The sequence below is a fragment of the Lacerta agilis genome, chromosome 8 (genome assembly GCF_009819535.1).
Source record: "Lacerta agilis isolate rLacAgi1 chromosome 8, rLacAgi1.pri, whole genome shotgun sequence".
NCBI classification, from domain to species: domain Eukaryota; kingdom Metazoa; phylum Chordata; class Lepidosauria; order Squamata; family Lacertidae; genus Lacerta; species Lacerta agilis.
The window spans coordinates 32711084-32730084 of NC_046319.1; the positions used below are offsets into that span (position 1 = coordinate 32711084).

Here is a 19001-nt window from a genome sequence, read left to right on the forward strand (position 1 = left end):
TGTTTCTTTATGACTATCGAATTATTCATGAGCATTTTATGAGGGCCTTTTTTTCCAGCACTTCATCTCAGCAGTTTAGAAGGAGTGGTGGCTCTTGGAGAGGGGAGTAAAAGAGGTCAAAGGGTTTGCAAACTTGATAGTTTCTGGGCTGAATTATGATACTCACACTTTTATTTGAAATGATAAGTTGTGAGAAGGTGGCCACATTTGCCTGGATAATGTTTTCTCTGAATGCCTTCAGAGAATGAGGTTTCCTAAATGTGGTAAATCTTACAATATGTTAAGTATCAGAACTGGGTACGTTTTAATTGGCTTAGCTTTCGTCTTCATTCAGATCCAGCCACAAGCCACCAGTCACCAATGCTGGCACATTGTTATGATTACGTAGCACTTATTTCTACGGCTCCCCCAGAGTTCTTAGATCTTTGCAATTCCTAGGGTAAGGGTGTGAAATTGGATTAGGCCAGTGTGCTCGATGCCAGATATAGGATGGGAAGGCATGGCTTGGCCAAAACAGTGTCATGGGCCAAATGGGGAGACCTAATGAGGGTCAAAGATTCCCCACCTCTGTCTTACAGCACTCCCCTCTTCTTTTGCAAATGCAATCACATTTGCAATTGGAGAAAAATAGATCCATCGGCTCCTTGTCAAATCTTACCTTGACTTCCAAGTTTATAAAAGTTACTGCTGAGTCTGTGGCTCAGAACAAAATTGTTCTTTTGTTGTGTTAGTTTTCATTGCTTACAGCACATTTGGATCTTGTTTAATTTTCTTCATTCACATGCCCCTATAATAAGGCATAATCTCATGTCCTCCTGTCCAGAGCCCCATATCTACTCAGAACTTCATATGAAGCACTCCCAATGATACAGCAGGGAGGAGCGGGGCAGGTGCAAATCTACAGGGAGGAAGTTCTACGACTAGAGTGCCACCATGTCACCACTAAACAGGTTACATCCACTGGTGAGACTGTGGCTTGGGTCTCTCCCAGCAGATTTTATGGCATAAGTCAGCAGGTATTGGAAGAAAGTGTCTTTAAGAAAGTGGGCCTCAAACCAAAATGAAACCACTTGATTCTCATCTTCCCAACTACTGCGCAGATTGGAACTCAATTATTCCACTGGCACTACCCAAACATCTTGCAGTTCTTGGCTCCAAAAAAGTAACATGGTGTGCTTAAAAGTATTTGGAGAGAAAATACAGTTTTAAATATTCTTTGAAATGTATTTCCCCCCCTGTGGATTTTCTTTTAATTGCAGATAAATGCAATGGGACTTATGGGGAAATGACACAAACCAGAAATACACTGAGTGTGTCCATTTCTGCTTTTAAGTCCCTGCTGTAAACTTTGTAATTGAGGGTGATAATTTCATCTCTGTGAAGACTAGCTTTATTTCTTGTTACTCATCCTGGAGCTGATTCAGTGATTTCTCCCTTTCCCCATTTCATTTCTGAATTGAAGATTCATGGACAATACCTAAGAGGAGTTATGCGCATCTAATTAGCCATTTGTCAAAGTTCTAGAAGCTGGTTTGTTTCGAACGCACCTCATGGAAATGAAATAGACACGAATACATCCTTCTTAAGTGATGTTTCATGCTTCTTCAGAGGAGTTTGCAGGGAAAGGAGCACTGGAAGCCATCCCAATCTAGGATGCTCTAAACCGAGTGTTTAGAAATGCTAAATCAAACTTGACAGTTGGGAGGCCGCCTGTCACAGCTTCAAAGAAATATGTGTCTATCAAACTGACTGAGGGAGGCCTAAATGCATCCATTCCCCCTCCAATGACTGACAGGATCGCATCCAAGACCTGTGAAGTTAGCAGGTCATCATGATGAATATACTTGTTAAGAGCGCATGTCTGTTTAGCTAAAGCAAGCTGAGAAGGCTTATTTAGGGAAAAAGTGGGTTCTCTTTAATATATGAACATCTTAGCATTCTCTCTGTTGTCTCGTCTTTACAGGCTGCATTTTCATCTCAGTTGTTGTTTGCTTGCTGTCTTGTATCACATCCCACTGATTTCTTAGGGATCCTCTGCATGCTGTTAAGTGTGTCTCTTTAACTCAGGGGTCCTACAGGCTTTCCAGTTTGGCCCTTGAAACCACATCCAGTCACAGGATCCCTTCTAAAGGCTTCCCTGTGCATACCAAAGAATCCTACAAAAGCACTCTCTTAGGCTGTAAACTCTTGGCTTCATCAGCCTTTTTTCCCTATCAGGGTGGAGTTCTGACCCTAAGTGGCAACTCTTACCTCATTGCACAGGAAATTCCCAAATGGTTCAGAATTCTGGCAGGGCACCAAAACAACAACAAAGGGATTGAGAAATGGGCAGATTCTTTTAACTCAGAGCAACATGATTTACCATAGAGACTTTTGCATGGAAGTCAATTGAAAAGATGGACTAAAAAAACAAGTTTAGAAAGTCGGGGTGTCTGTCAGATGGAAAGAATGGCCATCACAGAGGGAGAGTGACATGTCCACTTTGCAGACTTGGCTTGGCCTCTTTCCCTTTACAGGGAACGTTCTGATAAACAGGCGATTAGATCCTTAATCGGAATAGCTGAGCAATTGGGCTAGAAGTGTTTGTGGGGAAAGAAAACATCAGGGAAAAGACAGTAAGAGCCGTGTCATTGCAACAAGGCTTATCTGCTCTGCATTCCCCCCACAAATGATGTGCATTCAACCAATTTTATTACCACTGCTGCCTCGTGTCAAAATCAAAGCTACATTGCTTTTTTCTTTTCTTTTCCCCCCCAGAAAAAAACGGACAGCAGTTGTTGTGGTGAAGTGTAATTTCCTGATGGTTTCTTAAGAGATTTTGCCTTGAATTTATAGGTATTTTAGAAGAGGGAATTGGTGTATCTTCTCTCTTTGCGTGTTCTTGAAACCACAAGCTGTGCACAGCATGCTATCAATTAATTTAAACTAACTTTCCATCTGCTCTGACAAGTGCAAGGTTTTGACTGAAAGACAGTATGATGGAGTGACATGAAATACGCTAATAGCAAACACTAATGTAATGCGCAAGGCACTCTTCTGTGGAAAATGGAATAATCACAGTGCAGATTCTTCTCTCTCCACCCCCCCACCCCCCAGTTTTTACTCCATGTTAAAGGCTTGCTTTGGTGAAAAATGCTTATTGTTCTCAAATATTTTCCCCATCAACCCAGGAGTCTTCAAGGCTTCTGCAACAGAGATAAAGATTTAAATTTTACATAGTCTTGTAATTTTAAGATTCGGATGCGTCAGATCAATTCCTTTTTAATTACCGCTTTAATCAAGCTTTATGTTATGGAATTATTCCATTAGTTTTCTGCCATTAAAATAAAAGCATGTGAGCGCTGGCTGTGCTTAGAAACTTGAAAGCTTGCATTTTCATTGTCGGTTTGATAGAGGCACAAGTTGGGTTTCTTTCTTTCTTTTTTTCTTTCCCCGATCGTGTGACAAAAGTAGCAACAGCCATAGTGAAATTAAAACAAGCAAGGCTTCTCTGGAACATGCACTGGAAATGACAGCAGCTATATGATAGCTGCATTTATTTTAGAAAGGCTTTGTCACTGGAGGTGTATTCCACTTTCAAGACATTGTTTTGGTTCTCTCTCTCTCTCTCTCTCTCTCACACACACACACACACCTGCCATTGTATTAGTATGCACTCATACGCACTTAAGAGTAAGCCCCTTTGAACGCTGTGTGATTTAGAACGATAGAATTATAGAGTTGGGAGGGACCTCGGGGATCATCTAGTCCAATCTCCTGCAATACGGGTATCTTTCTGCCCAACATGGGGCTCAAACCCATGACCTTGAGATTAAAAGTTTCATACTCAACCAACTGAGCTATCCAAGGTAAGCATGCATAGCATTGAGCTGTACATCACTGCAGCTGTTATACCTCACTATTCATTTATAAAAGAATCAGAGTGGTTTACAATGGTGGTAGATAAACCATACAATAAAAAACATAAAATTTTAAAACCAGAGATCAGCTACAGTCGTACCTCGTGTTGCGTTCGCTGCGGGTTGCGAACGGCACGGGTTACGAACGCAGCAAACCTGGAAGTGTTTACTTCCGGGTTTTGCTGTGCGTGCATATGCAGAAGCGCCCCGCGCATTCTGCTCAGGCCGCACATGCGCAGAAGCACGATATCGCCACTCGGGTTGCGGACAGCACCCCGGAACGGATTGTGTCCATAACCCAAGGTACCACTGTATTATATAAAGCATTCTCACAATCTCTAATTTGTCTAAGGAAACAAAGGAAGTGGCTTGGCACCTTAACTGTCTGATAGAAAGCCAAAGGCCAGAGTTGTGAGTTGGAGTTATGTTAGCTAGAAGCTAGAAGCTGGAAACAACAGAGAGTCAGAGTAATGTTATATTTCTCTTTGAATCCAAGGCTGGGGCTATAGGGGGGTGGGGAGCTGTTAATGCTGTGATTCCCTCCATCATAGGCTCAGGTTGTATATATGTGTAAATAAAGCACATATCCTAAAGACACCACAGTCTCCACTTTACCCCATCCCAAAGGAAACATGAATGCTGGGTAAGCACCCAGAACCCCTGGGATCTCTCATTGCTTTGAGATTGGGGTGGGGTGCAACAGTAGTGAAATTTCTTTGTAGCTATTATCTTTTATATGCCTTTAGCTTTCTGCATTTTAGCTATGTTTGTTTTACTTTTTGTGAGCCATTTTGAGCCTCTGTTTCGGGGAAAAGATGAGGTATAATTAAACAAAATAGTAGTAGTAGTAGTAGTAGTAGTAGTAGTAGTAGTAGCAGTAGCAGCGGCCCTCCATCCCTGGAGATTTTTTATTTTCCAAGTATTAGAATTCTTGTTCTTTCTGCTTCGTTTTCATGACTTTTCAGTTTATGACTTCTGGTTTATTATCCTGTATGTATTTGGTCCTTTTTATTGCAAGCAACTTTGGAGGTTTTTCTCAGCGGCATAGCGGGGCATAAATTTTAAAGAGTCATAATAATAATAAGGATGATCATTCTTACTATTGTAGCAGCTTGTCAGTTGCCTCTGCCACATTTATGGCACACCTATTTATCCACTTTGGCAGACAGCAAGAAATTACACCCACCCACGACCAACAGCATTGCTGCATAGGATACATTATTAAATGCTGAGCTTTGATTCATCGGGGTGCTTGTTCTCTCTGATTTTTTAAAAAAATATAATCTTTCTTTTATGGCCCAAAGGAAAGCAAGAGAATCTCTTCTAGTCTCCGAGATGCCAGGATAGATTGGGTGTGCTCCCTACTGCAATTCAAAATTCATGCCCTGAAAAGCAAACCTTCCTACTGCGATAACAGGCGCATTACAAAAGCCTGCAGCAGCTGTGATAGTCTTGCAAACTGCTAAATAATAAAACACCGCTTTAGTGTAATGTGAAGTCCTTTGGGCCATGGAGACTCCTTCCTTGCTATAATTAGAGGGCCCTTCTGTAAGTTACAGAACAGAGGCAACAAGCTGGAGGAGAGATTTTGAGTTTTCATCCAGCTCCCGGCAGTGAAGGAAAGCACATCATCTTAGCACAGCAGCAAGAGCAATGGCCCCTGTCTCCTGTCCCTAGAAGAGGCATCTTTAGAAACACCAAGAGCTCTGAACTCTCTTGGTAGGGGATAAGTACTCCCCCCCCCCAATAATCAAAAACACAATTGCAAGCAAAAACTGAGGGAGGGACTGTATAGCCTAATCCCATCCCATTTCACCATCATTTTCCTGCAGATTTTCTTTTTTAAGAGTACAGTCATACCTTGGTTTTCGAACAGCCTAATTCTGGAATGTTTTGGCTCCCAAATGATCGAAACCCGGAAGTGACTGTTCCAGTTTTCGAGCATTCTTTTGGAAGCCAAACGTCTGACGGGACTTCTGCTGCTTCCAATCAGAAGCCACGCTTTGGGTTTTGAATGCTTTGGAAGTTGAACAGACTTCCGCAATGGATTTCATTCTACTTCCAAGGTATGACTGTACATGAAAAGTCTGCACTCCAATTGCACACATTTCAGTGCATTCATTTGCAAAATGTGAAAATGCACCCCCCCAAAAAAAAATAATAATCCAGAAAAGTGCATAATTCAAATGGGAGTTGTGTTATAACTCATAGTCCAGGAGTGTTGAATCAAGCCAGTCTTCTGTGAAAAATATAACAAATTGCTTCCTCCCTTATCCCTGTGAAGAACGCACATTGGCGAATTTACATAGGAATATCAAAAGCTCCCTTGTATGAAGTGTGAGCTTTGTTCACAGTGGCTCTCCAGTCCTCCAGCCCTACCTGGAGATGTTGGGGATAGAAAATGAGACCTTCTGTGTGCAAATGTGATGTTCTATCACTGAGCTACGGTCCTTCTCCAAAACATTCTTCCACCCAACAAACACACACCCTTTCCAAGAAATGATACTTACAGGAACATAGGGAGCCACCTTATACAATGTCAGGCTATTGGTCCATCTTGCTCAGTATTGTCTACATAGATTGGTAGTGGCTCCTCAGGTTTTCAGGCAGGGGGGTTCCCCATCCTACTGCGGAATACTGGGGATTGCACCAGGGGCCTCCTGCATGCAAACTTTATGCTTTATCATTGAGCTACTGCCCTTCCCCAAGGTGGGAAGCCATAACCCTGATTCTACTGTTTGTTAAGAGACCTTTCCTGAAGTATGTTCCCTCTGGGTTGCAAATCCATGGTTGCTTTCTGAGCTAATCTGCTGCTGTTTGTTTTTTGACCAAAGTTTCCAGCAGAGATGGTTTCAAAGTTTGCCAAACTTAGGGTCAGAAACAAGCTTAAAGAGCAGTTGAATTATTATCTTGTTTAGATTGAAATCCAAGCTGGAGAAGAATCCCTTGCTGTATCCCTGCTTTGAAAGGTTGAAACTGGCGGGAAAGCAACTATCACCTACAGGGAACCTTCTTGCCACAATAGCCCACTGCTGGGTATTGGCTTTTGGTCTTTATTGTCATTTATTTCTGGGTACGAGCTCTGTAAGCAACTTATGTGTACAGAAAGGCAACCTTCTGATCTATGGTTGCATGTGGCTCTTGGCCCAATGTCATGTGATCCTTGGCTCAATGCATAGGCTTAACACAGCTGCCTGCATTTTTGTATGCTCCATCACAATGAACTTTGGGAGTGAAAAAGCAGTGACACAGTAGAACAGGCATAGGCAAACTCAGCTCTCCAGATGTTTTGGGACTACAATTCCCATCATCCCTGACCACTGGTCCTGCTAGCTAGGGATCATGGGAGTTGTAGGCCAAAAACATCTGGAGGGCCGAGTTTGCCTATGTCTGCAGTAGAACATCTGCAAAAAGGCCTCAGTTTCAATCCCTAGATCTCCAAGGTAGGTCTGATAAAGATTCCCTATCTCATTCCATTATCTATGCCTGCAGTAAGATTGAGGGCACAGAGCATGCTGTCACATTGGACACAATGGGAATGCCATTCCTGCCTTTAATGGGGGGTTTGCCTCACTCCCCTCTGAAAGGAGATGTGAAATTGCCTCCTCCTCTGGGGGTGGCCTTGAGGCCATGTGTCTCAAAGGGTTGGACCAGCCTACTATTTAATGATAATCCACCCTCTCTTCTCCCTCTGTTTCACTTTGCAACAGTCAGTCTCTCTCCCTCTATAGTGTGAGTTTCAGCTAAGCACCTTTTTATTAGGACTCCCCATATTCTCCTACTTTACACTGTAGAATACCTCTTCCCACTTTGGCTTCATTTGGCTGTTTGACATACAGTGCTGGCAGCTAAGAAAAGATAAGATCTGAAACTATTGCCACCTTGTGGCATTGTGGGAGTGAAAGGTGAAAAGTGCTTTTGAGTATCACCCAGAAATTGATATTTGAGAGGGTTCCCTTTGGGCCTGGCATGCACATCATGGTGAATGTTGGTCAATGGGGCCAGAATGCACAGTTTGGTCTTCCATTAACCAAGTATTACTTAGCAAGGAGGGAGACTTTCTTCCCCATCCTTGGCTGTGGAACATATAATTTGCTAGTTTGCACACCCCTGGGAGAGGGAGCATTCCTTTACACATAAGTATTGATTTCCCCTGTCTGCACCTAGTTCTTTAGTTAGTCTGGTAGTCTTCTTTCTGGGTGTGGGTGTAACATGTCCTATCACTTAAGCATTGCAGCTTCTAGAGACTTTGGGTCACAACTTTGCTGCTTAGCTCAGAAGATTAATGGAAGAGAGAGAGAGAGAGAGAGAGAGAGAGAGAGAGAGAGAGAGAGAGATGTATACAAATGCTGTAGGTGAATATTGGGTTGAATAACAAAAGAAAGAATGGCATAGAAATGACAAGCCAAAATGTCTTCCATTGAACACCAGTCTAAATCCATAATAAAAACAGTCATTTGAATTACTCTTCAGTGTCAAGTGGGAATCTGGCTGAGTAGCTATGTGCTTTCTCCAATCTAGAATTTTGCTTTGGCACCCAGAGGAAGTTCCGTTGGCATTGTTTTGCTTTGATCTTTCAGCTTTGCAAATGCCGAACAAAAATGTACATTAATATATGCACATGAGCAAGATATGAACAGGCTCCCAAGGCACTCTGGCAATTTCTCCATTTGTGACTGCTATTGAAAATGGCATTTGCCCTGCTAATCAGCACAATTTTTTGATTAGCTTAATAACAGTTATATTAAAATTGTGCTTTTAACAAAAATTCTGTTTAAGGAACAAAATCATTTAATGCCAGGGCTGTTTTTACATGCGCCTTTCTCTCAATGCAGATGATTTTGCACGTATATCCTGATTTTTAATGAATTACATATCAGAACAACTCAAACAGCTAGTTTTAAGAAAGAAAATGCTGCTAGATGATAAAAGCAGCATGGTGTGCCTTAACACTTAATAAATATTGCACTTAATTCAGTTTAAATAAGGCAAAAAAATTAAATGTTATCTTTTTCATGCAGCAGCAAAGTTTTTTATAGGTTCTCGATATCTGAGTGAAATGAAAACAACCGTGAGCTAAATAAAATATTTGCATGCTTTTGCTGTTCCATTGGCTTCAGAGAATCCCATTTTTAAATATGCTCAATCTAGCAAATTAAGGGCTAAATGGGATTTGCTGGGTGGTGGGTCAACATGTTGTTGCAATCAGAATCATTAGTGCCAAGACAAAGGGTTTACTCTTTCAACCTTATCCCATAGGCTTACAATTGAATCCTCATTCAACTTGATTTACTTGAGCTTGCATTTGTTTAGGGTCAACGTCTGTACCACATTGAAAAATGGCACTGTTTGATAAGAAGCTTCATGGATCTGTGTGGGCTAGCTTGCTTTAACAAGTCTTCTTACATTCCTGAATCACAACCTTTTCAAAAAGTAAGAAATGACATCAATGGGATTGGTGCCTGTCTTTGTAAAATTGGGTTGCCAATGAGGCAAAAAAGACACAGATTCATCCATAATCTATGTTTCATTCCACATTCCCTATGGTTTCAAAACATCTTGATCACATACAACATTTGGGGAATAAGGGCATTCCACCTTCTGAGTGATGCAACATCGGCCAGAGATGGTCCATGCTGATGGATTTACATCGGCTATAAACAGAACTGTATTTACCCTTATGCTAAATATGCAGCGACAAAGAGACAAAAAGAAAAAATCTCAGATTGCTGCACTATAATAGGATCTCCAACTCCCTGTTTTCTGGCACCTTTCAATCCCCCCAGTCTCTCAACAGTTGGGATACTCAGGTTTGCATCTAAATGCTACTTTTGTTGTTGTTCAGTCATTCAGTCGTGTCCGACTCTTCGTGACCCCATGGACCTGAGCACGCCAGGCACACCTATCCTTCACTGCCTCCCACAGTTTGGCCAAACTCATGCTAGTCGCTTCAAGAACACTGTCCAACCATCTCATCCTCTGTCGTCCCCTTCTCCTTGTGCCCTCCATCTTTCCCAACATCAGGGTCTTTTTTTAGGGAGTCTTCTCTTCTCATGAGGTGGCCAAAGTACTGGAGCCTCAACTTCAGGATTTGTCCTTCCAGTGAGCACTCTGGGCTGATTTCTTTAAGGATGGATAAGTTTGATCTTTATGCAGTCCATGGGACTCTCAAGTCTCCTCCAGCACCATAATTCAAAAGCATCAATTCTACGGCGATCAGCCTTCTTTATGGTCCAGCTCTCACTTCCGTACATTACTACTGGGAAAACCATAGCTTTAACTATACGGACTTTTGTCGGCAAGGTGATGTCTTTGCTTTTTAAGATGCTGTCTAGGTTTGTCATTGCTTTCCTCCCAAGAAGCAGGTGTCTTTTAATTTTGTGACTGCTGTCACCATCTGCAGTGATCATGGAGCCCAAGAAAGTAAAATCTCTCACTGCCTCCATTTATTCCCCTTCTATATGCCAGGAGGTGATGGGACCAGTGGCCATGATCTTAGTTTTTTTGATGTTGAGCTTCAGACCATATTTTACGCTCTCCTCTTTCACCCTCATTAAAAGGTTCTTTAATTCCTCCTCACTTTCTGCCATCAAGGTTGTGTCATCAGCATATCTGAGGTTGTTGATATTTCTTCCGGCAATCTTCATTCCGGCTTGGGATTCAGCTAGTCCAGCCTTTCGCACGATGAATTCTGCATGTAAGTTTAATAAGCCGGGAGACAGTATACAGCCTTGTTATACTCCTTTCCCAATTTTGAACCAACCACTTGTTCCATATCCAGTTCTAACTGTAGCTTCTTGTCCCACATAGAGATTTCTGAGGAGACAAATGAGGTGATCCGGCACTCCCATTTCTTTAAGAACTTGCCATAGTTTGCTGTGGTGGACACAGTCAAATGCTTTTGCGTAGTCAATGAAGCAGAAGTAGATGTTTTTCTGGAACTCTCTAGCTTTCTCCATAATCCAGCACATGTTTGCAATTTGGTCTCTGGTTCCTCTGCCCCTTCGAAATCCAGCTTGCACTTCTGGGAGTTCTCGGTCCACATACTGCTTAAGCCTGCCTTGTAGAATTTTAAGCATAACCTTGCTAGTATGTGAAATGAGTGCAATTGTGTGGTAGTTGGGGCATTCTTTGGCACTGCCCTTCTTTGGGATTGGGATGTAGACTGATCCTCCAGTCCTCTGGCCACTGCTGACTTTTCCAAACTTGCTGACATATTGAGTGTAGCACCTTAACAGCATCATCCTTTAAAATTTTAAATAATTGAGCTGGAATATCACCACTTCCACTGGCCTTGTTATTAGCAGTGCTTTCTAAGGCCCATTTGACTTCACTCTCCAGGATGTCTGGCTCAAGGTCAGCAACCACACTACCTAGGATGTATGAGACCTACAAATGCTACTTAGAGTAGATCTATATCCAATATTTTCAGTCCACCAGCTCTGAGTATGACAGACACTGAATACATGCTTCTGTAGACAATGTGCAATGACTTTTCAGGATTGCGGTCTGTCCCTTATGTGTTGTCAAAGCATTTTCCCCACACAATGTATAAAACCCAAGTTATGCTGACCTGCCTTGGTCCAAGTCATGGTTTTTTAATGCGTTCTGGTGCATGACTGGAGCTCCTATGAACATGGATCAGGTGTCTTATTAGAGAGGCCAGCTTCCCAACTCAAAGGGCTAAGAAGGCTGAACTGTACCCCCTCCCCACTGGACCGAACAGGGAAATCATTGCAGATGGTGTAGCAACATCTGTGTATTGTTTGGCCATTGCAAATACTGTATTTGGAGTGGGGGAGTGTGTTTCTTTTAAAAAGGGCCAACATCTGGTCTTAAAGTGAATGTACAATCATGTTTGGTACAACAAAGAAGCTTGAGAGAGTGGTTTCCTTTCAAGACACACTTGCTTGTTGGTGTAAGAGTATGAAAAACTAAATGTACGGTTGGATTTCTTTAATGATTCATAAAAAGCTACCGTAGGAACAGAGGTATGACATAGAAGGTAACGTTTAAACATACAGCATGGTGTGTAGGTTTTTGTTCAAATCCAACCCAAAATATACAGCTGCAACATTCTCTTGCATAAGAAAGCTCTGCAATTCAAACTTTAAATAGGCAACTTTATTAAAAGAGTCTAAGACACTTACCTTACCCCTAGTTACTGTCAAATTCTATTAAAAGCCACAGTCTGTCAATTTAATATACGTCTTTGTTTTTTTAAAACTGATATTTCCTTTGTTATAAAAAAATTTGGTGTGAGCTTTGTGGATCATTTACAATTTATTAACAAGATGGATGTCTTGGTACAATTAGAACTTTGCCATTTCCTTACATGCTCACCAAATAATACTCCCCCTCCCCTTTAAAAAAGGATTCATATTCATACATAATGAACACCCTTTATTCCTACAGTTTGCAAACAAGTGTGGTTATTTTGCACGGACCAAAAGAAAGAGGGGAAAAAGAGGGAGTTTTCATTGTTAGTTTTCATTTAAACTGTGTGTGTACCTGTGTATGTATGTATATATACTATATTCAAAACAAATTTTATATATATGTATATATTTATATAACAACTTTCCCCCCACCCCACTAGGTGTGCTCAGGTGCCACTTTAATGAGAGCTAGCTTCCAAAGGCATTGAGAGAACTGGTTATTAATAGGATGTTGAGGAACTTTTCTTTAAAAAGGGCCACCAATGGGAAATCTCGATAGGTGTTCTCATAGGCATGAATTTGAAAGACGCTACAGACTCCCCCACCCCTAAAGCTGATGACCGCCTGGTGCCCAACCACTGAATTCTCAAGTGTTTTCATTGTAAATTATCTGAAGGTGAAAATGCTAGATGATAGCATCAGTTTTTTTGCCCATAGCAAAGTCAAAGGGCACACCTTCCGATCTCTTATTTATAATTGACACACAGGCTGTGTTCAGTTGTAATGATAAGCCAGCATTTGTGGCTTATTGTTGTTTATTGAGAATGATGATTCCTGCATTGCTGAGAGGAAGAATCAAATCCGTAAGCCTTGGCATCCCATTACTTCTGAGCCTGGGGTTTTGGATCCCGTTCCCCCCAGCCATGATCACTAGCTAACATTTAAGACGTGGTTTGCTGTTGGTTTATGGGTTGCAGATTGTTAGAGAGCAACAAACTACCGGTATAATCCCTTGTTTGGATGGTGTGAGAAATCAAGCCTTCCTGATTTGTTCATCCTGCTTGCTCCAGGGGCAATTGGGCAATGTTCCAAATAATCAGGGTATGTGTTTTTGTGTGGCCTCTTGTCATGCACAAACATGGAGACCTCATTCTTAGTGAGATGGAGAACCTGTGTATGGGCTATACTACTTCACACTGGAGTTTTTTTTTGGGGGGGGGCATTTCACATGATGGAATGGTACTCGATGCAGGGAATATTCTCACATCCAAAAAACAACCCATGTCAAGGTGGAAAGGCTGGGCTAGAGCTCTTTCTCCCTGTTGTGTTATTATTCTTTATTGAAGTATCCTTTTTCCACATTGGAATTTTCCATCATGTGAACCTACCATCTGAAACGGTAGTTACAAGAGGTTGGCTGCCTCACTAAAGGAGTTCTCAGTGTTGGCACTCTGCCTGTGGAACTCCCTTCCAGATGAAATTGGGTTGTCCCCACTCTACCTATGTTCAGGCACAAATTTAAAACTCACCTATTTGTTCAGGCCTTTGAAGAGATGATTGGTGTTAAGGAGATATCATTTGATTCTCTATCAAAATGTCATTGATGTTTTATTATTTGTTTTTTAAACAGATGTTTACTTTTAATAATTTTCTGCCCAGTGCTCTCTTTGGGAAGGAGGGGCAGGATATAAAATAGATTTTTTTTTAAAAAAAAACCAGAAATATCTAAATAGATGATCCATCAGCAAGAGCTACTTTCTTTTCCCTAAAACACGGTTAAGTGTTACTTTTTCCTCACCTTCCAAAGCAAGCTGAAAGAGTAAAATATTCTTGGATGTGAACAGGAAGGATGAATTAACAAAAGGTACCTTATCTTTTGGAGAGTGGTACCAGACTTCTTTTCTTATGGAAGTGCCACCAAGGTGGTCATTTCTCATGGTACCAACACATTTTGTTTTCTTTTGGTCGTACTTCAGAGTAGACCCACTGTGACCAGTGGAACTTAAGTAACTCAGGTGCATTGATTCAATGTGTCTACTCTGAGTATGACTAATATTGGATCTCCCCTTCTATATGCAGCTTACACAGCATGTTAAGCTATTATTGGTATGTTGATCTGTTACCAAGCCTTTGTGCTGCTCTGCTCCATTGACCATGAGCCTAAGGCAAATGCCATACAAAAGCTAACCCTATTGTATATCTCTTCTCTCTATATAAATATATATACATATACATACACTCATACATATACAAATACTAACCCACAGACAATTTTTTTTAAAACAGTTGAATAGCAACAAGTCAACAGAGACAGAGGGGAGGTGGAGTCATTCTGTAATTCTGCTCCCAGAAGATCAGATTTATGTGGTGTTTCTATTTTTATTTTGTAACCGTTCGGCGAGCAGCTACATCAACCGTCCGTCTTCTTGGGCGAGGAACCCATTGGTAAAGCCAGACTGAGGCAGGAGGTTTTTTTTTTTTTTTGTCAGAAACTTATCGTGCAGCTGGGAGGACAGAGAGTGTGAAGTTGCAAAGTGCCACATTTGGCACGACTGAGGCTTAGGAGTGAAGGAATCGTAAGAGTCAAAGGTGATCTTCTGACTTGGATGGCATATCCTTTGCTTGCTTGTCACCATGGCAACTCAATAATGTCAGCTTCAGATGTCAGCCAGGAGTTCTTACAGACCTAAGCGATGGGCAATAATGTGTGGTTATTAGCAAGCAGGTGACAATTTTTTATTCTATATATCTATATCTATTTCTATATCTATCTATCTATATATATATCCCTTTTAATCTGAAGGTTTTGCTGACTTGATTGCTTGCACATGATTAAGCAATGCACATTAAATTACCCATGTTCAGAAGCAATTATTTATGACAATTTACAGCTGGAGGATAAAAGTTCAAAATGTTACATTGGTCAATTGCAGCCCTTGAGTACTATATCTTCAGAAATCTAGTCTAGGAAGCTGAGATGCAAAATGAGAAACAAAGTGGAGGGAGGGGGAGACATTCAGGAAATTGCAAGAGGATCCATAATCCATCAATGGATTTCCGTGTGCTTACATGTTATATACTTCACTTATAAAAATGAGAAGAACAGAAAGGGAAAGTGCTATTAATGGCCTTTGAGAGAGTGTTCTCGAGCCCAGGTGCTACCACCTAGAAGGGCCTACCCCTACCAGCTTTAATTAAAACAGTGGTGGGACATGGAGAAATGTCTTCCAAAATGTTTATTGTCCTTTCAGAATAATATAGGAACAAGTGTTCCTTCAATACAGTCATTTAATACTATCATAATACCAGAACTTGGGGTCATTCATTGAAACGGAAAGTTGGAAGATTCAGGATAGATAAAGGAAAGTATCTCTCCACATATCACATGCTTAAACTATGAAATTCACTCCTGCAGGAGGCCACCAGCTTTAAAAATGGATTAGACAAATTCCTGGAAGAGGAGGCTGCCAGTGGTTCTAGCCACAATGGAGATGTTCTACCATGAACACCAACTTCTGGGCATTACACGCGAGGAGAGTTCCTGTTGCACTTGGGTCCTGCTTGCAGGCTTCCCACAGAGGCATCTGTTTTGGTCAGATCCAGCAGGGCTTTTCTTCTGTTATTAAGAATGGTAAGTTCTTGTATGTTCTTATATAAACTCACCCTTGAGTACATATTCAAGATCATTAAAATATAGAGTTAACACAGCTTTAACTATGTGGGCATACTCATAATCACAGTAATAACTGCATGGATTTGTTTCATATGCCTAATGCATTTTTATGAGTGAAATGGAGATTTTAATCTGTGCTAGTTACTCCAAGAGTGAGCGGTGGAGCCCTCCCACCCTTTTGGCTCTCAGAGGGGGAGTGATCATAAGTCCATTAAGTATGTGGGTCCACATTTCAATTTAGCAAGCTGCCATGCTTACGGGGCCACAGCTCTGTGCCTGAGCAAAGGGTTACAATGCAGAATGACAGCTGATACCAATCACAGTGAGCTAGAAAGGAAAATGATCTGATTTGGTGTAAGGTAGGGGTGGGGACGTGGGTGGCGCTGTGGGTTAAACCACAGAGCCTAGGGCTTGCTGATCAGAAGGTTGGTGGTTCGAATCCCCGTGACAGGGTGAGCTCCCGTTGCTCGGTCCCAGCTCCTGCCCACCTAGCAGTTCGAAAGCACGCCAAAGTGCAAGTAGATAAATAGGTACCGCTCCAGCGGGAAGGTAAACGGCGTTTACGGCTTAGTCATGTTGGCCACATGACCCGGAAGCTGTATGCCAGCTCCCTCAGCCAGTAACGCGAGATGAGCGCTGCAACCCCAGAGTCGGACATGACTGGACCTAATGGTCAGGGGTCCCTTTACCTTTACCTAGGGGTGGGGAAAACCTGCAGCCCTCCAGAAGATGCAGGACTCCATCTCCCACCATCCTTGAATGTTGGCCATGCAGGCTGATGGGAATTGGAGTTCAAGAACACCTGAAGGCTCAAAACCTTCTCATCCCTTATGCAATGCATGTCTATGTTGTTTTGTGGGACATTGTCTCTAAGACCAGGACCAAGCACACACAGCCACTTTGGGAACAAATAGACTTCCAGTAGAAAGAAATTGTACCAGGTAACCCCAAGAAATGGTGACTAATTTGCCAGATTAATGGAAACTGTGAGAATATACTGTGTTTTCCAGTGTATAAGACAATATTTTTTTCCTTAGAAATAAAAGGCAAAAAATGTGGGTCGTCTTAAACATGGATAGCAGCGGGGGGGGGGGGGGGTGATTGGTGGCAGCAGCCAGCAAGAGACTGGCAGCGGCGATTGGGTGTGTGATTGGTTGCTGCAGCAAGGCCTGCTTATGATTGGCTGCAGCTGTGGCTGCGGCAATTGGGTGGGCGATTTATGGCAGCAGTGAGGTGTGCGTGCAATTGGCTGTGGTTGCATTGAGTGGGCAGGTGAGCTTTTGGTGGCAAGCGTGCAGACATTTGGTGGCCGTGGCAAAATAGGGGTCGTCTTATACATGGGGGAGTTTTATACATGGAAAAATATGGTAAGCAGTGTCTATCTTTTAAAAAATACAGTACTAGTAATGTACAATTTCATTCAGAAAATGTTAAGAACTGAATGAGGCCAATGGCCATCTAGTTCAGCAATATGTTCTCACCGTGGCCAACCAGAAGCCTTAATGTGAAGTCTAAAAGCAGAACCTGAGCAGAAGAGCACTCTCCTCACCTGTGGCTTCCAGCAGCTGGCATTCACAAGCAATACTGCCAATGACCGTGGAGGCAGAGCACAGCCATCCATGAATTGGTCTAATTCTCTTTAAAAGCCGTTCAAGTTGGCTCTAGTAATATACAGTCATTTGGTTGATAAGGATAGATGTTCAAGTCTGCTAGCAGATCACTCAATTTCTTCAGGGGGGAGAAGCACAATTACCCTCTCTCCAGATATTTATTGAATTAATCTTCAGATGATTAAAAACACGCACTTTCAGCATAAGGTTCAATGAAACCTGACCGCTACTGAACAGGGAGATGGGAAGCTGATCAGAATCAAAGTGCTAACAAGACAGTCAACAGTGTTCAGGTTGCTGACTTACCCACATTCCCTCCCTAAAGGAGGATGGGAGGAGGAAATTCATGACTGCTTTTTTTTTTTTTTTAATGCCAGAGTGCTTTCTTCTATACCAGCGATGGAGAACCTCAGGCCCAATCTGGCTCTTGGGACTCTCCTCAGGACACGCCCCTCCCAAACCCTGCCTTACATCCTCTTTGTGTGTCTTTTGGCTAATTGGAACCTGCCCTTGAACTCTGATAATTTTTCTTTGCCTGGGAAAGGGATGTCTGAATGGATGCGGGACTCAATGGGCCATTTGCCTGATGCAGCAGGCTCTTATGTTCTTGTGAAGGAAAAGGCAGCGATTTTGGGGCTAGCCACCCCAGTGGCGAGTTAAGGAGGGAAAGGGTTAGCTGAAGAAAAGGAGAGGCTACACACTTGGTGATATAGTGATTAACAGTCGAAGGAAGACTGCTTAAACAAGTAGGTCTCAGAAGGACTCTGAGGATATGAAAGGTGCTAAACTACTCTGAATGAGGAGCTCACCAGGTATTTTCTGACAGCTAGAGAGCCCTCAGGACTTTGAAGATCCTTGAGATCCATAGTGGGAGCTCCCACATATATCTAGAGTTGGCAATATCAGCAGTGGTTAATCATGAAAATGCTACCCTTTAAAAACAGTTACCCAATCAGGGAATGCAACTGGAGGTGGGAAGTTGAAAGAAAAGAAAGCTGGTATAGTTTTAATTTGGAAAGCTGAAAGTCCTCCACCACTACTGCAGTTTGGAATATCACACACTGAATACTGAATCCCATGGAAGACAAGGAGATAAATTGGGTTAGATAAAAAATTGATAAACTTGAGCAGACTGAAATTGTGATTTTCTGTGGCCTCCCTGCCAGCAGAGCAGCAGCCAAAATTTGTCAAGTAAATTATCTTCTGTGAATTATTGGCTGGTTTTAGCTATAGACTGTTTTAAAACAATTGAGAAAATGACTCGGCAGTCATAGGCCTGACATTAATAAACCGCCCAGAAAAGAAACACAGTCTATTACAAACCGGTAATTTAGCTCTGTCAAAACCAGGGAATATTAAACATTTCCCCCCTCTCCTCCTCAAGATACACCACATAAGGCATCAAGGTTTAATCTTCTCAAGTGCTGCTTTCACTTCTGAGGAAAAGCTGATAAAAAACAACAACTGGATCACATAGTAGGAATATTTCCGAATGATGAAGTATTTATGCCTTTTGGATACACTTATCTTTCACATTTATTCATCATTTCTTTTCCTCTTTATGTGGATGTGTATGCATAGAATACATATTTCCTATATGTATTTATTTCATTTGTGAAATCATCCACAAGTCCCTGGCTTCATCCATTCATTTCAATGG

General features: G+C 42.0%; 1 protein-coding gene across 1 annotated transcript in view; it reads right to left on the bottom strand.

Annotated features, from left to right (window-relative positions):
* Positions 1–11842: 11842 nt before the first annotated feature.
* CDH13 (cadherin 13) overlaps positions 11843–19001 on the bottom strand; it is a 587120-nt gene continuing 579961 nt past the window's right edge. The window contains 1 exon segment of the mRNA XM_033156828.1: positions 11843–14744. Coding sequence (XP_033012719.1) covers positions 14737–14744 — 8 coding nt within the window. The 3' untranslated portion in view covers positions 11843–14736.